At 44.7% G+C, this 25,384-nt stretch overlaps 1 protein-coding gene across 1 annotated transcript in view; it reads right to left on the minus strand.

Moving 5' to 3' along the window:
• The window catches only part of hprt1l (hypoxanthine phosphoribosyltransferase 1, like), a 72,489-nt gene that overhangs the window by 25,984 nt on the left and 21,121 nt on the right, over nt 1-25,384 (minus strand). The window contains exons 2-3 of the mRNA XM_073070407.1: nt 18,171-18,277; nt 2,649-2,832 (exon numbers count right to left, since the gene is read on the minus strand). Of these exons, the coding sequence (XP_072926508.1) occupies nt 2,649-2,832; nt 18,171-18,277 (291 nt within the window). The remainder of the gene's footprint in view (nt 1-2,648; nt 2,833-18,170; nt 18,278-25,384) is intronic.

Here is a 25,384-nt window from a genome sequence, read left to right on the forward strand (position 1 = left end):
TCTTCACTCAGATGGTGGAGGAGCTGTCAGTGAAAGAGGTGGATATGGGGTTAATTGTAATATAGTGAGGTCAGCTGAGAAGATTATCAGGGTCTCTCTTCCTGCTATCACGGACATTTACAATACACGCTGCATCTGCAAAGGAAACAGTATTATGAAGGACCCCATGCACCCCTCATACAATCTCTTCTCCCTCCTGCCGTCTGGGAAAAGGCTCCGAAGCATTCAGGCTCTCACGTCCAGACTATCTAACAGTTTCTTCTCCTAAGCTATCAGACTCCTTAATACCCGAAGCCTGGACTGCCACCTTGCCCTATTGTCCTGTTTATTATTTATTGTAATGCCTGCACTGTTTTTGTGCACTTTATGCAGTCCTGTGTAGGTCTGTAGTCTAGTGTAGCTTTCTCTGTGTTTTTTTTTACGTAGTTCAGTCTAGTTTTTGTACTGTGTCATGTAACACCATGGTCCTGAAAAACATTGTCTCATTTTTACTATGTACTGTACCAGCAGTTATGGTTGAAATGACAATAAAAGTGACTTGACTTGACTTGATTTAAGAGAAGTTTGGACAAATACATGGATTGGAGGGGTATGGAGAGATATGATCCAGGTGGATATAGATTGGATTAGGTAGAAGATCAGGTTGGCATGAACTAGATGGGCTAAAGGGCTGATTTTGTGCTGTAGTGCTCTACAACTATTATCTTTCTCTCCCAGCCAAAGTTCATTAACCTCTGCTCATTTACCAGTCCCCAAAACCCTAACATCTGTCTTTGACTGATGGCCCAGATGCTACCGACACCACTCAGGCAACACACTTAACCCCATTCCAGCACTGCATCCTTTGCTGCAGCCTTCTCCTAGGGTAGAGGAAGCAATGACTAACCATCTGACTGATTCTGGGTGGAGAACCATTGAGGAACAAAACGACGTGCCACTGGGGAAAATCGGGACACACTCAGAGCCATTATCCCTGGTGCCGCAATGCCTGGACATTCTGCTCCATAAATATCAGGGACCACAGTGACTACAGTGCAGATCCTGGTGCCTTATGAGATCCATTGCCAACATTTGCTATTCCATTGTACAGTGCAACTTTGAACACATCACCTGCACCAATACAAAAATAGTCAGAAGCAAATTACAGGCAGTCCCTGGGTTATGTAAGGGTTCTACTCCTGAGGACTGTCAGTAATCTAATTTCTCTTCAAGTCAGAAACATGCGTGTTAGAGCACAGAGTTATAAAGCAATACAGCAGGAAGACAGGCCTGTCAGCCCAACTGGCCCATGCTGATCACAGCATTCTCCCTGCTAGCCCGCGTTGCCTGCATTCAGCTCATAAGCCCACCAAAACCCCTGCCATTTAAGTACCAACTGAAATGCTTTTTAACAACTGCCTTAACAACTTTCCTTGACAGCTCATTCCAGGCACTCACTAGCCTCCGGGTAAGGAAGTTACCTCTTGGGTCTCTTAAATCTCTCCCCTCTTATCTCATCCCTGCGCCCTCTAGTTTCGGACTCTGCAACTCTGGGGAGAAGACTGTCCACCTTATCCATAAACCACACAATATTATAAACTTCTACAAGATCACCCCTCATTCCTCTGCACTCCAGGGAATAAAGAGCCAGCATAGTCAGCCTCTCCCTGTAACTCAGGCCCTCTAGCACAGTAGCATAAGGGTTTAATGTAATGCTTTACAATGCCAGCAATTAGAAGATCGGGGTTCAATTCCCGACGCTGTCGGTAAGGAATTTGTACGTTCTCCCTGTAACTGTGTGTGTTTCTTCCTAGTGCACTGGTTTGCTCCCACATTCCAAAGACGTACAGGTTAGTGCTGTGGGTCTTCTATATCAGCGGAGCAAGTATGGTTACACTTGCGGGCTTACTCCAGCACATCCACAGATTGTGTTGGTCATTGACACAAAAGGCACATTTTACTGTATGTTTTAATGTACACATGACATATAAATAAAGCTAATCTTTCCACCCTCTTGTCCTTCTCCTTGCCCGCCCATCACCTCCTTCTGGTGCTCTTCCTTCCCCCCTCTCTCATTTTTTCCATGGTCTTCTGTCTCTTTCCTCAATCAACTTCCTAGCTCTTTGCCACATTTCGCTCCCTTCCAAGTTTCAACTATCGCCTGGCAGTTCTCTCTCCCCTACCTTTCAAATCTACTCCTCAGCTTTTCTCTCCAACCTTGCCAAAGAGTTTCGGCCCAAAATGTTGACTGTACTTTTTTTATCCCCCCATAGATACTGCTTGGCCTGCTGAGTTCCTCCAGCATTTTGGGTGTGTTGCTCGGATTTCCAGCATCTGCAGACTTTCTCTCGTTTCTAATCTTTAGTCTTTCTAGGTAGCATCCTTGAAAATCTCTTCTGCATCCTCTCCAGTTTTACAATATCTTTCCGATAACAGGGTGCCCAACATTATACAACTATTTTCTATAATAACCTCTCTACATACACTGCTATAATTGATTTCATTGTATTATTGACCCATACTCTACCAATAATTCAGTTATTAAATGAATACCATGACATATTTTTGATTACCATATTGAAAACTACTTTTGAACTGTGAGAGAATCTGTGTAAGATCAGATGTCAGCACGCCAAGTTATTCCCAATCCAGGAAGCCGCTGTACTTACGCAGTAACTCTTCAACCTGATGAAATCGATGGTCATTGGGAGTGACTCTTCCTGGTTCCTGTTCAGAGCCTTGATGTAGTCCAACAGATCAGCAAAGAACTTGTAACCCCCCTTCAGTACACAAAGCACAACGATGTGATCGCCGCCCATATCCTTCATTATATCTCTGGCTAGCCTCTCGGTCCTTTTGCGAAGAGAAAGAACAAATGGGTTATTATTGTCAAATGGCACTGGACCCGCTACAACACCAGCTCATGTACCAAACCTAGCTTCAGATGATATGGTGACATGACGATTAAATTACTGGATTAGTAGACCAGAGATCTATAGGTCAGAAGCAGAACTAATGAGGGTACAATTACCAATGGACCCCTCTGTACATCTTCTAAATGACAACTCCCACCTTTCCCTTACAGAAAAAGCATGCAAAATCTGGCTGGCAGGCCTGACTGCAGCTAAGAAGATTGTAGTCCAGCGTTGGAAACCTCCCCATGATATTTCAAGTACTCACTGGCTTCGGAGCTTTCTGGACATTGCTTACCTGGAATTATCATCAGCAAGAGTAAATGATGCATGACCAAACACAATCTTAATGTGGATAAATTTGTTATCTAACTTAAATGATCTTCTGTTAAAATAGGAATGCACTGTCTGTGTATGCACTACTATTCAGTTGGATGGTGGAGGGGAGAGGGATAGGGGGGTAGAGAGGGGGTGTGGGTGGAGAGGGGGTGGGGATGATGAAGAGGATGAGGGGTGGAGGGGGGAAATGGTGATAAGGGTTGAGGGGTGGCTGGGTTAAACAGTCAAAATGTAATCAGCAACTGGTTGTATTGAATGTAATTTGTTGGTGTTGCAATAAAAATTGGTGATAAAAAAGCATAAGACAAGCCCACTGTTTGAGAGGTGATCTCATAGAAATCTGCAAATTGAGCAACATGTTAGCACAATGCAATGCAAGTGCCAGCAATCAGGGTTCAATTCCCACCACTGTAGGGAGCTAGTATGTTCTTCCCATGACCTTATGGGTGCCTCAGTTTCCTCCCACTTTCCAAACACATACTGGTTAAGGTTATAAGTTGTGTGCATGCTACCTTAGTGCCAAAAGCACGGTGACACTTGCGGGCTCCCCCCAGCACACATTTGGACTGTGATAGTCATTGACTTAAATTATACATTGCACTGTAGGCATTGTTTTTATATGTGACAAATAAAGCTAAGCTATAAATCTATAATTCCTACTGAGCTGTCAGAGTGAGACACTTCCCCAGAATGAGGAGTCTAGAAATTAGGATCACATTTTCAGGATACGGAGTTTGTCATTTTGACTGAGCTGAGGAGAAGATTCCTCACCCACAGGGTGATGGAACCTTAGAATCTCTACCCTGGAGTTTCAGTTCAGTCCATCACAGATAAAGCCCTCAGATTTATATGGAGCGCTGTCGCAGGAAAGCAGCATCCATCAAGGACCCCCACCATCCAGGCCATGTTCTCTTCTCCCTTCTGCCATTGGAGATAAGGTACAGCAGCCTCTGGACACACACCACCAGGTTCAAGGACAGTTATTACCCTCCAACTATAAGGCTCTTGAACCAGAGGGGATAACTGCATGCAACTTCATTCAACCCAAAACTGAATTGTTCCCACCACCTATGGAATCACTTTCAAGGCCTTTTCATCTCTTGTTTGGATATTTATTGTTTATTATTTTTTGTTTCTTTGTATTTCCTGTGAATAGCCACAAGTAATCTCTTTTACAAAGAGATCTAGGAGGCCTTGTTCATCAGTCACTGAAGGTGAATGAGCAAGTGCAGCAGGCAGTGAAGAAGGCTAATGGAATGTTGGCCTTTATTACACAGGGAATTGAGTACAAGAGCAAGGAAATCCTCTTGCATTTCTACAGGGCCCTGGTGAGACCACACCTGGAGTATTGTGTACAGTTTTGGTCTCCAGGGTTAAGGAAGGACATTCTGGCTGTAGAGGAAGTGCAGCGTAGATTCACAAGGTTAATTCCTGGGATGTCAGGACTGTCTTACGCAGAGAGGTTAGAGAGACTGAGCTTGTACACGCTGGAATTAAGGAAATTGAGAGGGGATCTGATTGCAACATATAAGATTATTAAGGGATTGGACAAGATAGAGGCAGGAAATATGTTCCAGATGCTGAGAGAGTCCAGTACCAGAGGGCATGGTTTGAGAATAAGGGGTAGGTCATTTAGGACAGAGTTAAGGAAAAACTTCTTCTCCCAGAGAGTTGTGGGGGTCTGGAATGCATTGCCTCGGAAGGCAGTGGAAGCCAATTCTCTGGATGCTTTCAAGAAGGAGCTAGATAGGTATCTTATGGATAGGGGAATCAAGGGATATGGGGACAAGGCAGGAACAGGGTATTGATAGTAGATGATCAGCCATGATCTCAAAATGGTGGTGCAGGCTCGAATGGCCAAATGGTCTACTTCTGCACCTACTGTCTATAAATGAATCTCAAGGTTGTATATGGTGACATATATTTTTACTTTGAACTTTGAACAGAGACTACTAAGACTTCCTGATTTTAATGGAACCAGGGAAAGTGGGGATAGTGCAGGATAATGGAGCCAAGCTACAAGGTCGACCATGATGTTGATGAATTGTGATCAGACTCAAAGGTTTGGGTGCATGACTCATTCTCCTTGTTTTTATGTCTTAAGACACAGAGACAATTCCTATTAAAACAGTAGCTGGGTGAAGTTAATTAATTGAGTCTGGAATAAAAAGACAAATTTTCTTAAGAAATAATATCCAGCATGCAACAAAAACTAATTCTATTCCCCCCCAAGGATACAGATAAGTCATTAAGCCCAAGAATATTTATATCATTTTTGACATATCAGGCAATGTACTTATTCATGCAAGATCTTGAAAGGTACTTTTCCTGCTTCTGGTTTGTCATACATTATAAGACAAAGGAGCAGAATTAGGCCATCTATCCTACTGAGCCCAGTCTACCATCTGATCATGACTCACTTATTTTCCCTAGCTTCTCCTCATAACCTTTAATGTCCTTGCGATGGTTTTTATAACACTCACCCCATTACACCACCACTAGAACAACTAGTAACTGGTTAATTACTGTCATCTACCACTGTAGTGCAGCGTAGCAATGCTATTAGAGTTCAGGGTGAAGCTCGGAATTCAATGCTGACGTCGTCTGCAAGAAGTTCATACATTCTCCCCATTACTGCATGGGTTTCCTCTGGGTGCTCTGGTTTCCTTCCACATTACAAGGAATACCAGTTAGCAGGTTAATTAGTCATTGTAAATTAGGCTAGGGTTAAATCACTGAGTTGCTGGGCAATGTGGCTCGTTGGTCCGGAAGAACTTGTTCTGGGCTGTACCTCTAAATAAAAATGAAATAACGTGCACTGAAATATCCACACGCTATCCAGATTGATTCCATATTCAAGTACATCAAAGTAGTGCAGAGGGAAAAAATATAGCGGAACGTAGAAAGTGCAGCTCTGATAGACAAATAAAATGCAAATGATACGAGATAGATTGAGAGATCAAGTATTTAGGTTCAAGTTCAATTGTCGTTCAACCATATAGCCAGATGAAACAGTGCTCCTCCAGGGCCAAGCTGCAAAACACAGTACCAGCAGCATGTAGCACATATAGTTATGATGGCAGAAAGGCAGAGTCACCAAAAAAAATTAAATAGTCTAAGTCCCTGAGTGGCACGGCCTGTACATTGATGGTGCATGGGATGTTGTCTTAGTCCAGCTTGTCTTCTACCGAGCACAAGCGAACACTGGAGAGCAGCACAGAGCAATCATTCAAGAATTCCTAATAGCAGTGGGATAAAGCCATCCTGGATCCTGGCGGTGCATGTTGTCACTCCTCTGCCTAATGGACGCAGGGAGGAGAGAGCATGGGTGGGGTGGAAGGGGATCCTTGATTATGCTGGCTGGTTTCCCAAGTTAGTGGGATATGTATACGGAGTCAATGGCAGAGCAGCTGGTGAGTGTGATAGACTATGATGTCTGTGTTCACAGCGTTCTGTAATTTCCTGCAGCTTCGAGCAGTGGAGTTGACAATTCAAGCTGTGATACAGCCATCTCCTTCAGTTCCGACTGTATATGCTTGTTCAGCTACTGCCTGCACAATTCTCAGTATAACATTGCTTTAACTGCCTTTCACAACAAACAAAGGTGTTTTTCTTTGCTTCCATAAACCTCCATGTGAAAAACATCTCCTCCAGCTTCTGCCTTCAACCTACTAATGGCATCTCTCGAGTTTATGACCCTTGTTACTGATTCACCACATCAGCGCTTCACAACCTACCCTTTCAGTGCTGGACCACTACTCAACACCATTCTTGTTCTCAACTAGGAGAACAGACACACAACAGGTTTTTCACCCCCTCCCACCTGTCCCAGAGCTTTTATGCTTGATATTTATCTTCCCTCATTCATTTCTTGGCTCTGTCTCTTCAAGCCATGGTAGAATAGCAGTTAGCACGACGCTATTACAGCGGAGCACGTTCCGGGGTTGGGCGTTCAATTCCAGTGCCATTCCATAAGGAGTTTCTGTATGTCCTCCCCCTGGTTTTCTCCCACAATGCAAAGACATACCGGGAAGGTTAAATGGTCAACTGCTCTGAGGTTAGGGCTGGAGTTATTCTGGATTACTGGAGCGACGTAGCTCGAAGGACCTACTTCATGGTATATCGCTATATAAATAAACAAAATGAAACCTCCACTGGCAAGAATCCAGTTAATTATTAATCGAATTACTGATGGTTTCAAGATGCTGGCGAGGCTACGCTTGCAATAGTGTGTTCAGTTTTGGCCATCGTGCTCTTGGCATTAGGCTGGAAAGAGTGGGGAGGTGGTTTGAGGATAGTTGCCAGGATTTGAGGGACTGCATAGTAGGGAGGGGTTGAGCAGATTGGGACGTTCCTCATTGGAGCATAGGTTTGATCTGATTACGGTAATCTGATTTCCTCATTGATCTGATTAATGTGTACAAGATCATGAGGAGCATAATGAATGGACTTGGTCTTTCCACTTCTTCACCCCCAAGGCTGGGGAGTAAAGAAGAGGACATAGGTTGATGATGAGAAGGGAGTCATACAGCACTACAGTACAGAAACTGATCTTTTGGCCCACTGCCGAGTCCCACTGATCCACAGCTGGACCACAGGTCCCCTTACCCCTCCATCCATGTACCTATCCAAACTTTTCTTTTGGTTTCTTTTAGTTCTGGTTGCAGCTGGTTCTACACTCTCACCACCATGAGTAAAGATCATCCTCAGATCCCCCTTAAATATTTCTCCTTTCACCCTTAACCCATGAACTCTATTTTTAGTGCCATCCAACCTCAATGGAAAGAGTCTGCATTCATTCACCCATCTATAACCCTCATAATTTTGTATACCTCTATCAAATCCCACCTCCCCTCCCCCTCCAGGGAATAAAGTCCTAACCTTTCCCTGTAACTCAGCTCCTTGTAAATTGTCTGTACTCTTTCAATCTTCTTGATATCTTTCCTGTAAATAAAAGACTAAAACTGCACACAGTACTTCAAATTTGACCTCACCAATATCTTATACAATTTCAACACAACACAACTTCATCTCTGATTATACTCCTCATGAGGTAATAGGAAGTGAAGCAACTTTTTTCATTCAGAGGGTTGTCTATATAGAATGAGCTGCCACTGGAAATGGTTGAGTGGCAGGTACATTAAAAGGGTATTTGGACAGGTTCATGGTATACAAGAGTATGGGCCAGATGGGTCTAGTTTTATATATAAATAAAAATTTCTCTTACATCTCTCCAACATTATGCTTTTTGTCTCCAGACTCTGACAACAGCAGGAAATTAAGGTGATGGTCAATTCTTTTACTGACCTTCAGACTTTTATCACAGATTCCCTCCTCCCAATATTACCCCGGAGATTTAGTAACACTGGTGAATCCACTCGGAGAGCAATATGTCCTTCCTTCGTGCCAGACTCAAAGCTACACCACCTTCCAGATCATAAAAACATCAGATTCTGCAGATGCTGGAAATCTTGAGCACTGCACACAAAATGCTGGAGGAACTCAGCAGGTCAGGCAGCATTTATTCAGGGGAACAAAGAGTCAGTGTTTTGAGCTGAAACCCTTCATGAAGTCTTGACGAAGGGTCTTGCCCCGAAAGGTTGACTGTTTATTATCCACCATAGATGCTGCCTAAAATGCTGGGGGAGGGGGTGTGTGTGTGTGTGTCTGTGTGTCTGTGTGTCTGTGTGTCTGTGTGTCTGTGTGTCTGTGTGTCTGTGTGTCTGTGTGTCTGTGTGTCTGTGTCTGTGTCTTCCAACCGTGGCCTCAGTGTTTTGAGAGACCTTCTCCCGTCCACCTCCAATTTATAAATTCAATCAATAGTTTGCTTATTATGTGAACCTTAATGGTAACAATGACATTTGTACATAAGGATTCTCAATCAGGACTATCAGCAACTTCATTTGAATAATCTTCAGATCTATCACATCCAGGTCCAAAATGAATTATCTCATACAGTGAGATCCATCTGGGTACGTTTACCTTTGACCAAGTTTCAAAAGCTTTCTAGTTTCCTGCTCCCATCTGCCCAACATACTGTACCACCAATCTTTGTGACATTGGATATCTAAACTACTAACAAAAAGAGTGAATCGCTAACACTCCAATGCCAGGGATCATCGTTGTCGGCATCCGTACATCTCGAGAGACAATGGGGGAACACTTTTCAGGTGGTTCTTGGTGGTTTAGACTTGGGGCTATTTACACTTTCTGTGCAGCTGCACTCTAGAATGACAGTCTCGTTCACAGCAGCTGCAGGTGAAGGAGGAAGGTACTCTGGGTGATGCAACTCTGGCTGCCTTGTTGATGAGCATGTTGGTCCTTGCTATCTCAGTGCATTGTACACTATTTTTGACTGTGGCCCTCACTCAAGGGTGGTAACCCTCACTCAGCTCACCATACAGCATCTCCTTGGGAATGCATCCTTGGTCCATCTGTTTGACATGACCCAACCATCCAAGGTGTCTGTGGCTGAGTAGTGCATGGATGGTGAAGGTGTCAGCCCACCGCAGAACCTGTGTTGGTGATCCTGTCCTGCTAGGAAATGTGCAAGAAGCGTCGAGGCAGTGTAGGTGGAACCAGTTTGGCCTCTTCTCCTGGCTGATGCATGGTATCCAAGCCTCACTGGAGTAGAGGAGTGTGAACACACATGCCTGGTACACGCACAGCTTGGTCTCTTTTGTCAGTTATCTGTTGTTCCACACTCACTTGATCAGTCCGGCTTTGGCAATCCAGCTGTTCACCTCGGCTTTGACGAACAGGGAGCTAGTGATGGTCGACCCAAGATAGGTGAAGGAGTCAACTACATCAAGAAAGCAACCATCAATGGTGATGTTTAGGGACGATTCTGCACCCTGGGCCATGATGCTGGTCTTCTTCAGACTGATGGTTAGCCCAAATTCCTTGCCGGCATGGGCGAAGCGGTTCAGCAGTTGTTGGAGGCTGCCTTCAGTGTGTGATGTCAATGCTGCATCGTCTGCAAACAGCACCTTGTGGACGAGGACTGTCCTAACTCTGGTCTTGGAGTGCAAGCGAGCAATGTTGAACAGCTTGCCATCAGCTCTTGTGCGAAGGTAGATGCCCTCAGTATAGTCTGCAAAAGCATAGTGAAGGGGCATGGAAAGATGATCCAAAGAGGGTTGGTGGCAGGACACAACCTTGTTTCACACCACTGCTCACTGGAAAGACATCAGAAGTTGCTCCATTGAGGCAGACAGTGCTGTGCATGTCCTTTTGGAAGGATGATATGATGTTGTGCAGTCTTGGGGAAACAGCCAATCTTTAACAGGAGTTTGAAGAGTTTGCTTCTGTTGATGAGGTTAAACACCTTGGCCAGATCAGTGAAGACTGGGTACAGTGGCTTCTGCTGATGAGGTTAAACACCTTGGCCAGATCAGTGAAGACTGGGTACAATGGTTTCTGCTGATGAGGTTAAACACCTTGGCCAGATCAGTGAAGACTGGGTACAGTGGCTTCTGTTGATGAGGTTAAACACCTTGGCCAGATCAGTGAAGACTGGGTACAATGGTTTCTGCTGATGAGGTTAAACACCTTGGCCAGATCAGTGAAGACTGGGTACAGTGGCTTCTGCTGCTCTTGACACTTCTCCTGCAGCTGGCCCAGTGAGGAGATCATGTCCACTGTAGACCTGCCTGCTCGGAACCTGCACTGGGACTTTGGGTAGACTCTGGATGCAAGGCTCTGAAATCGTGCCAAGACGACATGGGATAACACTTTCCCCACAATACTAAGGAAAGAGATGCCACTGTGGTTGTTACAATCACTATGGTCACCCTTGTTCTTATACAGTGTGACAATGTTGTCATCTTGGACATCTTGGGGGATGTGGCCTTTCTCCCAGCAAAGACAGAGAAGCTTGGGTAGTTGATGCAGCAAGTTAGGCTTCCTGCTCTTAAGACATCAGGGGGAATTCCATCTTTCCCTGGGGCTTTCCATAGCTTTGCTGAGCTCCTCCATAGATGGCAATGCTTTAAACTTTTCCATGACTGGCAAGTCAGGCAGTGCCTCCAGGGCAGCTTCAGTCACCACATCCCGGGTTGCATCCATCTCCAGGTAGTGCTCTACCCAGCGTTCAAGCTGCTTGCTCTGGTCCGTGATCACTACCCCAATTTTTGACTTCAGTGGGGCTGCCTTGGTAGCAAAAGGGCCTGTTGGGGACCTGATGCTGTCTAACATCCCTTTTGGGATTCTCAAAGAATAATTTCTTCATGTTATACACCTATCATCAATACTTACTGCTTCCTTCCTCCTAACCTGATTCAATTCCAACAGGTTTACATGATAGCTAACAAGAGGTAATGTAACACACACGAAACGCTGAAGGAACTCAGCAGGTCAGGCAGCATCTATGGAAAAGAGTAAACCAAAAACATTTCAGGCCAGGACCCTTCAAGGCTGAAAAGGAAGGGGCAAGACAAAGGTTCTGTCTGTCCTGAAAAAGGGTCCTGGATCAGAACATTGACTGTTTACTGCTTCTTCTTAGGTGATAGGTGAAGCCAGGTGGGTGTGAAAGGTAAAGGACTGGCGAGGAAGGAATCTGACAGGAGGGGAGAGTGGACCTTCAGAAAGAGGAGGAGCACCAGGGGGAGGTGATAGGCAGGTAGATAAGAGGTAAAAAGCCAGAGTGGGGAACAGAAAAATGGAGTGGGAGGGAAATTAAGAGATTATGTAAAACCTTATCAAATTCCTTCTACAATTTATTCTTTACCTAAACAATTCAAAAAGGTTACTCAGATAACAGATATTCTTTACAAGTTATTATTGGCTCTCTCTAAGTGCCAAGAGAAATCTGAGTTGATAAATATTCTTAATTGCAGTCTCACCTTCACAATGGATACCAAGCTATCAGTTGCACAATTTCCTAGCTCCCCATTCTCAGGTTAACAATTTTTAAAAAGTGGCTGTTGCACCAACTGGTCAACAAGGTTCCCCTTTCACATGAATTGTTTTACTAATCCCAAGTTCCTATACTTGTCACCAAACCTCGCATAGTTCCTGGCAAGCTTTGTGTGAACTTTCTGCAGGTGGCAGAAGGCTTGGAATTGTGCACAATATCTCGACTGTAGCCCAATACATTTCTTGTTGAAAATCAATGAACAAGAGATTCTGCAGATACAAGAAAACAAACACACACACACACACACACAGTGTTGGAGTAACTCAGCAAGTCAGGCAGTCTATGGAGGGAAATAAACAGTGAATCTCAGGGTTGTATATGGTGATATATACAGTATGTACTTTGATAATAAATTTACTTTGAGCCTTTGATCAGGATTAGAAAGGAAGGGAGAAGCCAGAATGAGAATGCGGAGAGAGAGGAAGGAGTACAAGGTGGCAGGTGATAGGTGAGACTAGGTGAGGGGGAAGGTGGGTATTGGGGGAGGGGGGATGATGTAAGAAGCTGGGAGGTGATAGGTGGAAGAGGTAAAGGGCTTAAGAAGAGGGAACATAATAGGAGAGGACAGTGGACCTTGGTATAAAGGGAAGGAGGTGGGGAACCAGAGATCATGAGGGTAAGCCAGAAGAGAATGAATGAAAGAGCTATCATAATGGGACACGGGCAAAAAAACAGAGGGTTTGGGAGCAGTTACCACAAGTTAGAGAAATTGATGCTCGTGTTAGCAGGTTGGAGACTACCCAGGTGGAATAGGAGGTGCTACAGAGTCACAGAGTAACACAACATGAACACAGGCCCTTTGGCCCAACAAGTCCGTGCCAACAATGATGACTAGCCAGCCATTTCCAGTTTCCTGTGTTCAGCCTATATCCCTCTAAGCCAGGGTTATCAACCTTTTTTTTTTATTATATATACACCATGGACCCCTACCACAAACTGAGTGGTCTGTGGACCCCAGGTTGGGAACGCCAGCTGTAAGCCTCACCCCTCCATGTACCTATCCAAGTGCTTCTTAAATGATACTACTCCCCCTGCCTCCACGACTTCCTCTGACAGCTCGTTGTGCCGTCAAAAGGTTCATATAGAAGATCACATGGATGGAAAAGTTGGAGTGAATGGGTGGTACCTGGACTCCATAAATGTATCTGACCAAGCTAAAAAAAGAGTTAGGACATTTAAGAGAAAAAACAACATATTAAATTAATAAATGAAAAGACAAATCATCAGAACAAAATTCAAGGACAGTTTTCACAGAGATACTAAGAATCAGAATCAGGCTTATTATCACTGGCATACATCATGAAATCCTCTTTGTGACAGCAGTACAGTGCAATACATGCAACAGACTACAAATTACATTGAGACATAATTAAGAAAATAAATAGTGCAAAATAGGGAGCAAAGTAGTGTTCATCGTCCATTCAGAAATCCGAGGACAGCAGTTGCCAATACAAAATGCTGGAGGAACTCAGCAGGTCAGGTACCATATTTGGAAAAGAACACTGTAAACAGTTCATGTCTCGGGCAGAGATCCTTCAAATATCACCTGTCTATTCCTTTCCATAGATGCTGTCTGACCCCCTGAGATCCTCTCAGTGTTTTGCATTTGTTACTCTGGACTTCAAGCATCTGCAGAATCTCATGTTAATGACAGCAGTGGCTAATAAGTTTCAGTCCTGGGGACACTTGTTATTAAATGCGCTTATTGATTTGGTTCCTTACAGTTGTTATAGCTGAAAGTGGTAATGGGGATAAGCTCCAACGGTCCAGTAAATGTTCCCAACGGTGTGCATCTCAAATAGCCTCTGACAACCAAGTCCAGCTCCTGGCCTTTTCATGTCGTTTAGCTACTAAGCCCAGCAGAACTATTTCTACTGACAGGAGAAGGGACACAGGCCAGTTACTGGAGCTTTAAAATCAGTCCTTTTGGGCAGATGAGGTTCATCTTCCAGGATTAGCAGCTCATCTAGAAGGAAAATCAGATCTCAAACCTTTGCTGCATTGTGCCTATACCCACTCTTGGGGAAGGTTTCCAGGAGAAAAACAGAGAGGGAAAAAAAAAATCAGGAGCTCGAGTCCCTAAGGCAGTCTGATGTCGAGTTCAACACTGACTGGCAACTCCTGTGACGCCACTGGTACCAAACTCTATTTGATTATGGCGTTCCTTTAGATCCATCACTTGGAGAGCCTATTACATTGGTAACAGCTTGCTCTCCATATCGTACTGCCCCTGGCTTGCATAGACTGCTGGTATGAAACATCATGGTCAACTCTGACCAGGGATTCCCAACTGGGATCCACGGACCCCTTGGTTAATGGTAGGGGTCCATGGCGTAAAAAAGGTTGGGAATCAGTGACCCTGACCAATGGAGGACCTCAAATTGATTTGGCAATGGCAAAGACATGGATCAAGGACTGGACTGTTGGAACATTTAGCCAGAAAGCACACCGTAGTCGTGGTCTCTTGCTGTATTGTAATTCTCTGTGATTTGGGAATAGGTTCAGGGCATTAAAGACAGCTTCTTATGGCCACTGAGGACATAAAAATAGAATTTAAGGCTTTATCACTGGGGAATAAAACACAAAGTGGAAGCAGAAATGATGAGTCTTTATAAAACCTTAATGAGCCTTAATGAGCCAGTTAAGAGCAAAATCTTGAGCTCCACACCACAGGAACAGTATCATGGACAGAAAAAGAGTGCAGGGCATACACATTAGGATGCTGCCAGAAATAGATAAATACTTAAACACAAGAGATTCAATAAATTCTGTAATCCAGAGCAACACACACACAAACAAAAAAAATGCTCGAGGAGTGAACCGTTTGGAAAAGACATGTTTTTTAAATTTTAAATGATGCAGATTACTGGCCAATATGAAACATTTCAAATTGATAACTGGCCTCAAAACTCCCAGAGACTTTATTAACTGTATGGTTTCTATATACTGAAAAATGTGATATATTAGTAACACACACAAAATGCTGATGGAACTCAGCAGATCAGGCAGCATCTATAGAAATGAATAAGCATTGATGTTTCAGATCAGGACTGGAAAAGAATGTTTTGGATCAGGACAGATTCACAACTCTCTGGTTAAAGAAATTGCTCATCTCTATTCTAAAAGGACATACCTCTGTTCTGAGGCTGTTGCCTCTGGTCTTAGACCCTCCCATCATCGGAAACATCCTCTCCACATGCACTCTGTCAAGGTCTTTCACTATTCAATAGGTTTTAATGAGGTCACCCCACATTCTTCTAAATTCCAGTCCATACAGACCAGAGCCATCAAACGTTCTTCATATGACAAGCCATTCAATCTTGGCATCATATCCGTGAACCTCCTTTGAACCCTCTCCAGTTTCAGCACATCCTTTCTAAGGTAAGTGACCCAAAACTGCTCACAATACTCCAAGTTGGGCTCACGATAATTCATGAATTCTCAACATTACATCCATGATTTTATATTCAAGTCTTCTTGAAATGAATGCTAACATTGCATTTGCCCTCATCGCCACAGACTGTAAATTAACCTTTAGGGAACCCTGTTCAAGTCCCTTTGCACCTCAGTTTTTGTGGGTTTTTTTTCTCCATTTAAAAAAGTTATCCCTTTCATTTCTTCTACCTAAGTTCATGACCATACACTTCCTGACACTGTATTCCAGCAGCCATTTCTTCGCCTTCTTCTAATCTGTCTGTCCTTCTGCATCCTTTCTACTTCCTCAGAATCACCTGCCCGTCCAGCTATCTTCATGTTGTCTGCAAATCTTTTAACAAAGCCCTCAATTCCATCATCAAAATCATTATTGCACCACTAGTCACCAGCAGCAGCCAGAAAAGGCTTCCTTTATTCCCAGTCTTTGCCTCCTGCCAGTCAGCCACTGCTTTATCCGTGCTAGAATCTTTCATGTAATACCATGGGCTTGTAGCTTGTTAAGCATCCTCATGTGTGGGACCTTGTCAAAGGCCTTCTGAAAATCCAAGTACACAACATCAACCAATTCTCCTTTGTCTATCCTGCTTGTTACTTCAAAGAATTCCAACAGATATGTCAAGCAAGATTTTCACTTGAGGAAACCACGCTGACTATGACCTATTTTATCATGTGCCTCCAAGTACCCTGACAACTCATCCTTAATAATCGACTCCAACATCTTCCCAACCACTGAAGTCAGACTAACTGGTCTATAGTTTCCTTTCTTCTGCCTCTCCCCCTTATTGAAGAATGGAGTGACATTTTCAATTTTCTAGTCTTGCAGAACCATTCCAGAATCTAGCGCTTCTTGAAATATCATTGCCGATGTTTCCACGATCTCTTCAGCCACCGTTCAAAACTCTGGGATATACACCATCTGGTCCAGCTGACTTATCTACATTCAGACCTTTCAGTTTCCCCAAGAATTTTCTCTCTAGTTATAGTAACCTGACTCACTTCATGATTTGTGACACTTGGAACTTCCATCATACTGCTAGTAACTTCCACCATGAAGACTTGTGCAAAAAACATATACAATTTATCCACCATTTAATTGTCTCCCATTACTACCTCTCTAGCATTGTTTTCCAGCAGTCCAATATCTACTCTCACCTCTTTTACACTTTATACATTTGAAGAAACATTTCTCCCCCCCCCCCCCAGAATGTAGAAGAATGACAGGAGATTTGATAGAGGTATACAAAATTATGAGGTTTGGGAAGACTCAAACCAGTGGTCATGGATTAAGGTTGAAAGGTCAGAAGTTTAAGGAGAATATGAAAGGAAGTTTCTTCACTCAGAGGGTTGTGGAGTGTAGAACAAGCTACCAGCACTAGTGAAGCATGCAAGCAATAGAGGATGAGGGGTAACCTGATAGAGGTGTATAAGATGATGAGAGGCATTGGTCGTGTGGATAGTCAGAGGCTTTTTCCCAGGGCTGAAATGGTTGCCACAAGAGGACACAGGTTTAAGGTGCTGGGGAGTAGGTACAGAGGAGATGTCAGGGGTAGGTTTTTTTTATGCAGAGAGTGCTGGGTGCGTGGATTGGACTGCCAGAAATGGTGATGGAGGCGGATACAATAGGGTCTTTTAAGACACTTTTGGATAAGTATGTGGAGCTTAGAAAAATAGAGGGCTCTGGGTAAGCCTAGAAATTTCTAAGGTAGGGACATCTTCGGCACAACTTTGTGGGCCAAAGGGCCTGTATTGTGCTGTAGGTTTTCTACGTTTCTATGTCAACATTTAAGGAAAGGTTGGATAGGTACATGGATGGTAGGCGTATGAAGGGCTACAGCCCAGGTGGAGGTTGATGGGAATAGGCAGTTTAATTAGTTTCAGCCTGGACTAGGTGGGCCAAAGGGCCTGTTTATGTGCTTTACTTCTCTACGACTCTGAATCTAAGTTATTTCTGTTCCCACAGAGGCAGTCTGGCCTGCTGAGTATAGAACATAGAACAGTACATGTCCTTTGGCCCACAATGTTGTGCAGAACCCTTTACCTTCTCCAAGATCAATCTAGCCATTCCCTCCCTGTATTCAGACAGTACTCTTTCCCATAGATGCTGCATGAACTTCTGTATTCTGCACTTCAGTTTAAGGAACCAAGAATTCCGTGAACAGTTTGAGTAATCTTGTCCTTAATACAAGAGATTCTGCAGATACTGGAAATTCAGAGCAACACACATAAAATGCTGGAGGAACACGGCTGCATCTAAGGAGAGGAATAAACAATTGATATTTCAGGCTGAGACCCTTCATCAGGAATGGAAATAAAGGGGGAAGAAGTCAGAATAGGTGGGAGGAAGAGAAGGAGTACATTGGCGTGATAGGTGATGCCAGATGAGGAGGAAGATGGATGAGTGGGGGAGGGGAAATAAAGTGAGAAGCTGGGAGGTGATGGGCAGAAAAGGTGAAGAGCTGAAGAAGAGGGAAATCGGATAGCACAGAGTAATTCCCTCAAAGTCTTGCTGCTTTTAGAGGAGTCAGACTGCATAAATATAACATTACATCTCCAACAATGCCCAATTCCCAGGTACAAAACTCACTTACCGATCCATAATAAGCCCATGAGGAATGAAAACTCTTTCAAGGTCTTCTTCATAGTGCTTCGGAATACAAAACAACTCTGGGTCATAACCCTTTTCATCGTCACTGATCTGCAGAGATCAAAATGTCATCATTAATTTCCAAATCATTCAAAAAGTATAATTGTATCTCCTGGGAAACCTAAAAATGGATCTGATCCACTTGAGCTAACTTTGCTCTTCACTGAGAATTGCAGTACTTCACAAAAGCACAGCTAGCCGCCGTAGTGAAGTGGTTAGTGCGACCCAATGCCATTAGGCTTTACAATTCTACCGCCAGGACTTAAGAACTTTTTAAAAGCTATTATTAATGCTTTTTGAGATAGTGATTTAGATGCATATCATTTTTTACTGAGTTAAGTATTGTATGTAATTAGTTTTGCTACAACAAGTGTATGGGACATTGGAAAAAAAGTTGAATTTCCCCATGGGGATGAATAAAGTATCTATCTATCTATCTATCCTATAACAACTCGGAGCATCGGAGTTTGGAGTTCAATTCCAGCATCTTGTGTACAAGTTTGTACATTCCTTCCCGTGCGCATGTGGTTTTCCTCCAGATACTCTGGTTTCCTCCCACTGTCCAAAGACATGCCAGCTATTAGGTTAATAGGCTTTTGTAAATTGTCCCATGATCAGGCTGGGGTTTAATCGGTGGGTTGCTGGGCGCTGCAGCTCAAAGGGCCGGAAGGGCGTTCTCCGCACTGTATCTCTAAATAAATAAAAATACTTTCGAGGTGAGCAACACACACAAAATGCTGGGAAAACTCAACAGGCCAGGCAGCATCTATGGAAAAGAGAACTGTCGACATTTCGGACCAAAACCTTCAGCAGGGCTTTGGAGTATCGTGGTTCAGTCCCACCAAAGAGTTTTGGCCCGAAACGTCGACAATACTCTTTTCCGTTGATGCTGCCTGGCCTGCTGAAATCCCCCAGCATTTTGTGCTCAGAATTCCAGCATCTGCAGATTCTCCTCCTGTTTACAGAACTTTGGGGTGGTGGCTGCAGAGGGAAGCAATGGCCTGCAGCAATATCCAGGTGCTTGAAGGCAGCAGAAGAATGAGAGAAATAGAGAAAAAGAAAGCTCTTTGAAAACATTTTCAAACATTTTGCAATCATCGAAATGGTGTTATATACACACAGCAACATCTTACAAAGAACAATGAGGCAAGGACTAAATAACCCGACTGTTTAGGCAAGGATATTGACTTCTTTAGTGCAAAGTTTGTTACAATATAATCAGTTATTTTATTTATTCTGTTTGTTATTGCTTCTGAGTAAATTTATAATGAGCAAAATTACTTTCAATTTTAGACGCTCGTTGCTCGGAGCCAGCCTGTCACTCTAGGCCGAAAGCTCTTATATAACCATATAACAATTACAGCACGGAAACAGGCCATCTCGGCCCTTCTAGTCCATGCCGAACGCTTACTCTCATCTAATCCCACTGACTCGCACTCAGCCAAATATAAAAATATATCAGTACTGAGTTGGTAGGTCGGAAAGTCTGTGTTTCAGCCCTGGGACTTGACTCCAAAACTCAGTATTATTGATGTTGGGTAGGAGATAAATTTTGACTGGGAACCCAGGAGAACCCCGGCACTATGGGAAATCCCCTTTCACTCTCACAAGATAACAAGGATTTCCGAGCAGGGAACACTTCTGATTAATGTTTTCCATGGAAGGTGGCAGTTCCATCTTCCTGGAAACCCCTGAACGCTGCTCAGTTCTTTGCAGATACCCACCTTTGACAGGGCAAAAATTGCCCATACTCCCAAACCTGCGCAACATACGTTAATGATCAGTTCCGATTTTCGCCTGAGACTTAGCATGAATCCGGGGCCAAAGTCCCAGTCATCCAATGTGGAAAAAGAATCACAGTCGGTTGCTATCTTCGCCATGAGGCGGCACGGTAGTGTACCGGTTAGCACAACGTTTTACAGTCCCTGTGAGCAGCGTTCAATTCCTACCACAGTCCGTCCGTAAGAAGTTCGTACGTTCTCCCCGTAACCACGTGGCTTTACTCTGGGTGCTCTGGTTTCCTCCCACTGTCAAAGGCACACTGGTTAGTAGGTTAATTGGCCATTGTAAATTGTCCTGTGAATAGGCTACCATTAAATAGGTGGGCTACCAGGCTGGAAGGGCGTGTTCTGAACTGTATAATTGAAAAAAAAGAAAAGAAAACTACGGAGTACAAGCAATCTTCTACAGCATTTTCAAACATTCCAATTCTGCGGGACACCTTGGAAGAACAAAACAACCACAGGAAGAGTTTCACAATTAATTAGAATTCAATGTCCTTTTTGAGAGCATGTCTCAGCTATTGCTGGACGTTCCTTTCCATTTAATAACAAAATGATCTGATAAAATGTATGAACATTTATTTCATTAGACAGAGTGCATGCATTACCAGTTTCTGATTATCACTGCCAACTCTGAGCAGGGAATAAATGACTGCTTCAGTTCATAAGGGATTATGTGCAATGAGACTGCGGTTTTAGAAGGCATTGGTCAGACCACGTTTGAAGATATTGTGAGCAGTTTTGGGCCATATATTTAAGAAAGTAGGTGCTGGCATTGAAGAGGGTCCAGAACAGGGTTACAAGAATGATCCCAGGAATAAAAGGGTTAACGTATGAGGCATGTGTGATGTCTCTGGGTCTGTACTCACTGAGGAATGGAACTCATTGAGACCAACAGAACATTGAAATGCCGGGGCAGAGTGGATATTGCAGAGAAATTACTTTAGCCAGAGGGTGGTAAATCTGTGGAATCTATGGAGAGGCTGTGGAGGCCAAGTCATTGGGTGCATTTAAGGCAGAGATAGGTAAGTTCTTGATTACCTAGAGCATCAAAGGGTATGGGGAGAAGACAGGGGAGTGGGGACGACTGGAAGAATTGGATCAGCCCGTGATTGAATGGTGGAGCAGGCTTGATAGGCCAAATGGCCTTCTTCTGCTCCTATATCTTATGGTCTTATATGGAGAGGACATTTCCTATAGTAAGAGAGTCTAGAACCAGAGAGTAGAGAGACAGAATAGAAGGATGTCTCAGAGATAAGGGGGGAGGGGGGAGGGAGAGAGGGGGGGGAGGGAGAGAGGGGGGGGAGGGAGAGAGGGGGGGGAGGGAGAGAGGGGGGGGAGGGAGAGAGGGGGGGGAGGGAGAGAGGGGGGGGAGGGAGAGAGGGGGGGGAGGGAGAGAGGGGGGGGAGGGAGAGAGGGGGGGGAGGGAGAGAGGGGGGGGAGGGAGAGAGAGGGGGAGGGAGAGAGAGGGGGGAGGGAGAGAGAGGGGGGAGGGGGAGAGAGGGGGGAGGGGGAGAGAGGGGGGAGGGGGAGAGAGGGGGGAGGGGGAGAGAGGGGGGAGGGGGAGAGAGGGGGAGGGGGAGAGAGGGGGAGGGGGAGAGAGGGGGAGGGGGAGAGAGGGAGAGGGGGAGAGAGGGAGAGGGGGAGAGAGGGGGAGGGGGAGAGAGGGAGAGAGGGGGGATGGAGGGAGAGAGGGGGAGGGGGAGGGAGGGAGAGAGGGGGAGGGGGAGGGAGGGAGAGAGGGGGAGGGGGAGGGAGGGAGAGAGGGGGAGGGGGAGGGAGGGAGAGAGGGGGAGGGGGAGGGGGGAGGGAGAGAGGGGGGAGGGGGAGGGGGGAGGGAGAGAGGGGGGAGGGGGAGGGGGGAGGGAGAGAGGGGGGAGGGGGAGGGGGAGGGAGAGAGGGGGAGGGGGAGGGGGAGGGAGAGAGGGGGGAGGGGGTGGGGGGAGGGAGAGAGGGGGGAGGGGGAGGGGGGAGGGAGAGAGGGGGGAGGGGGAGGGGGGAGGGAGAGAGGGGGGAGGGGGAGGGAGAGAGGGGGGAGGGGGAGGGAGAGAGGGGGGAGGGGGAGGGAGGGGGAGAGGGGGGAGGGGGAGGGAGGGGGAGAGGGGGGAGGGGGAGGGAGGGAGAGAGGGGGAGGGGGAGGGAGGGAGAGAGGGGGAGGGGGAGGGAGAGAGAGAGAGGGGGAGGGGGAGGGAGAGAGAGAGAGGGAGGAGGGGGAGGGAGAGAGAGACACACACACAGATTAACTCAGCAAGTCAGAAGTCAAGCATCATCTTTGGAGGGGAATAAACTGTCAGAGATACCATCTGAGACTGGATGTGCGGAACACTGCTGGGACCCTTAAAGACAGAGAGGTCTACAGAATCATGACCCTGTGACAGAGAGAAAAAGAAACACCTCATTTCTTGTTTCAAAACAGGCAACTTCTTATATTTTTCCCCCCACACAGTGATTTCTAATTCCAGGTTCTCACACAAGATGAAACATCTTCAAAATCCACTTATCTTGAGTCAAGGTCACTCCTGCTGTCTGTCTGCAATTCACTGTGACATTCAGAATTCTGGGGAGAAACTGCATTGGATCAACACCTGATTGCAGCCGTTCACCTGCCCTTCCTATCATTTCTTCAGTTTGACATTAAGCAGGAATCACACCGTGCCGACACCGTTCTTGCAGCCTCAGTGGTGTTGCGTTTTAACTAGGCAGTTGGCCTACCCTACTCCACACCAGCTCCATGTCAGGTGGGGCGACCTGCTGGAGAGGTCAGAGCAGCGACTCTCCCAGAGGAGCTGGGGAGTCAGTGGGTGAGTGGGGAAGTTGCAGTCTCAACTCACACTCACCGCAGCCCTTACAGCCAATCCTAACTCTGAAGTTTCAGATCTAACTCAAGAGTCAGAGCACTATTGCACAGAAACAGAACCTTCAGCCCATCCAGTCTATGCTGACCCAGACTTCTGTCTAGTCCCATATACCCGCACCAAGACAATATCCCTCCAAACCCCTCCAATCCACATGCCGATCCATACATTTCCAAACTTCTGTTACAATTGAACCCACATCTACTATTTCAACTGCAATTTATTCCACACTCTCACCCCCTTCTGAGCAAAGTAGTTCCCCCTTTCACCCCTTAAACTATTACTTCTAATTCTAGTCTCATCCAGCCTGAGGGGAAAGAGTTTGAATGTGTTCACCCTATCTATAACCCTCATCATTTTGTATATTTCTCTAGGAACTCTCCTGCTCCTCCTGTGCCCCAGGATTAAAATCCTAACCTATTCAACCTCTAACTCAGTTCCTCAAGTCCTGGCAACATCCTTCTTAGCTCCCTTCTCTACAGTATTCCAATATAAGAGAATGTAGTCACCTTGGAGACCTGCTGCATATATGGGTACAACCCAGCTCAAGAATGTCAGTGGATACAAGTGCTCCACTTTCTCTATTATTGCTTTACTTTTTTCTACCTCAATGCATAGTCATTCAAATGAACAGCATGCAAGAAAAGCTTTTCACCATATCTCAGTACACATAACAATAATAAACCAATTCTATTCCGGGTATTAGCCCAGTAAACATTCCCTGGATTACTTCCAACATATTTACACATTTCCTTAAAAAAAAGACTGCCAATTCTACACGTAGTACTACAGATATGTTTAACATGTTGCAGCTATATAGGACCCTGGTCACACCCCACTTGAAGTACTGTGCTCAGCTCTGGTCACCTTACCAGAAGGATGTGGAGACCACAGAAAGGGTGCAGAGGATATTTACAAGGATGTTGCCTGGATTGGGGAGCATGCCTTTTTAAGAATAGGTTGAGGTGATCTGATAGAGGTATGTAAAATGATGAGACATTGATCGTATGGGCAGTCAGGGGCTTCATCCCCAGGGCTGAATTGGCTAGTACGAGAGGGCACAGTTTTAAGGTGCTTGGAAGTAGGTACAGATGAGATGTCAGGGGTAAGTTGTTGTTTTTTTTAAATGCAGAGAGTGGTGAGTGTGTGGAATGGGCTGCCGGTGACAGTAGTGGAGGCGGATATGATAGGGTCTCTTAAGAAACTCCTGGATAGGTACATGAAGCTTAGAAAAATAGAGGGCTATGGGTAAAGCCTAGATAGTTCTAAAGTAGGGATGTGTTTGGCACAGCTTTGTGGGCCGAAGGGCCTGTATTGTGCTGTAGGTTTTTCTATGTTTCTAATTCTAATTTATTAAATTTTTTATCCTTGTTTTGAACATTATTTACTGCTAGATAAATAACTCCATCAGTCATGTTAATGCAGTCCATGAGGTTAATGGAAATAAGGATATCATGAATCTGGTGGGAGAGAAAAGATAAAACCATTATCATTACATTTCAGTAATACTTAGACCACTTTGGACTGAAAAGGAATTAACTTAACCCTACCCTTCTGAGCTACAGGGCTCAGATATCAACAAGATATCTGTATATGCATAAAACAGATCACCTTCACAGCAATCCTGAAGATACACACCAATCCTGAAGATGGTGTGTGTTGCTTAGATCTCCAGCATCTGCAGGTTTTCTCAGTTGTGATTGGAACCCTGAAGCTATCTGGATATGGACAAACACAGATCAGCTCCACAACAAACCAATATATATCTGAATATGCACAAAATGAAACTGTATGCTCGCAGGGAGCATATAAAATAAACAAATCCCAACAAGGACAATGGCTGACTTGGGATCCACTATTAAAGATCTCTTGCAACAACATATTTAATCTAAAAACAATGAAAACATGAAGGTATGCTCAACATAAACACATTTGTAACTTTGAATACAAATAATTTTCAATTCAAACTACTGTTCTAGAGTCGCATTTTCATCCAATGGGCAAGTATTTCCAGAGCACCAAGGGTCCGACTTAACAAGTCACTTCTGTTTCTCCTCCTACAGATGTGGCCTGACCTACTGAGTATTTCTGACATTTTCTGTTTCCATTCCCAGTATCTGAAGTTCTGATTTGATTTTCAATGGCTAAGAATTGTACTTCTTTGGAACACGACCTTCACACAGATACACTTTTGGTGGCTCTGGAATATCTTAGCAAGTTATAAGTTCAACACGATATTTACTCAGCCAAATGAAACACCAACCTGACATTGCCAAACACTCCTTGAATTGATTTACCTCTGCGAATGATGCATTACCTGCCGAGCAGTTCCAAGATTATATTGTTTACTTCAGATTTCAATATGCAGAGATCTGTGCTTTTCAAAATTATCATTTAAGTCATAGAGCACCACAGCAAAGAAACAGGCCCTTTGGCCCATCCAGTCGATGCCAAACTGTTATTCTGCCTCACCCCATTGGCTAGCACCTGTACCACAACCCTAACATCCAAACATCTTGTAT

This window comes from Hemitrygon akajei, chromosome 17 (assembly GCF_048418815.1).
Source record: "Hemitrygon akajei chromosome 17, sHemAka1.3, whole genome shotgun sequence".
Lineage (NCBI taxonomy): Eukaryota > Metazoa > Chordata > Chondrichthyes > Myliobatiformes > Dasyatidae > Hemitrygon > Hemitrygon akajei.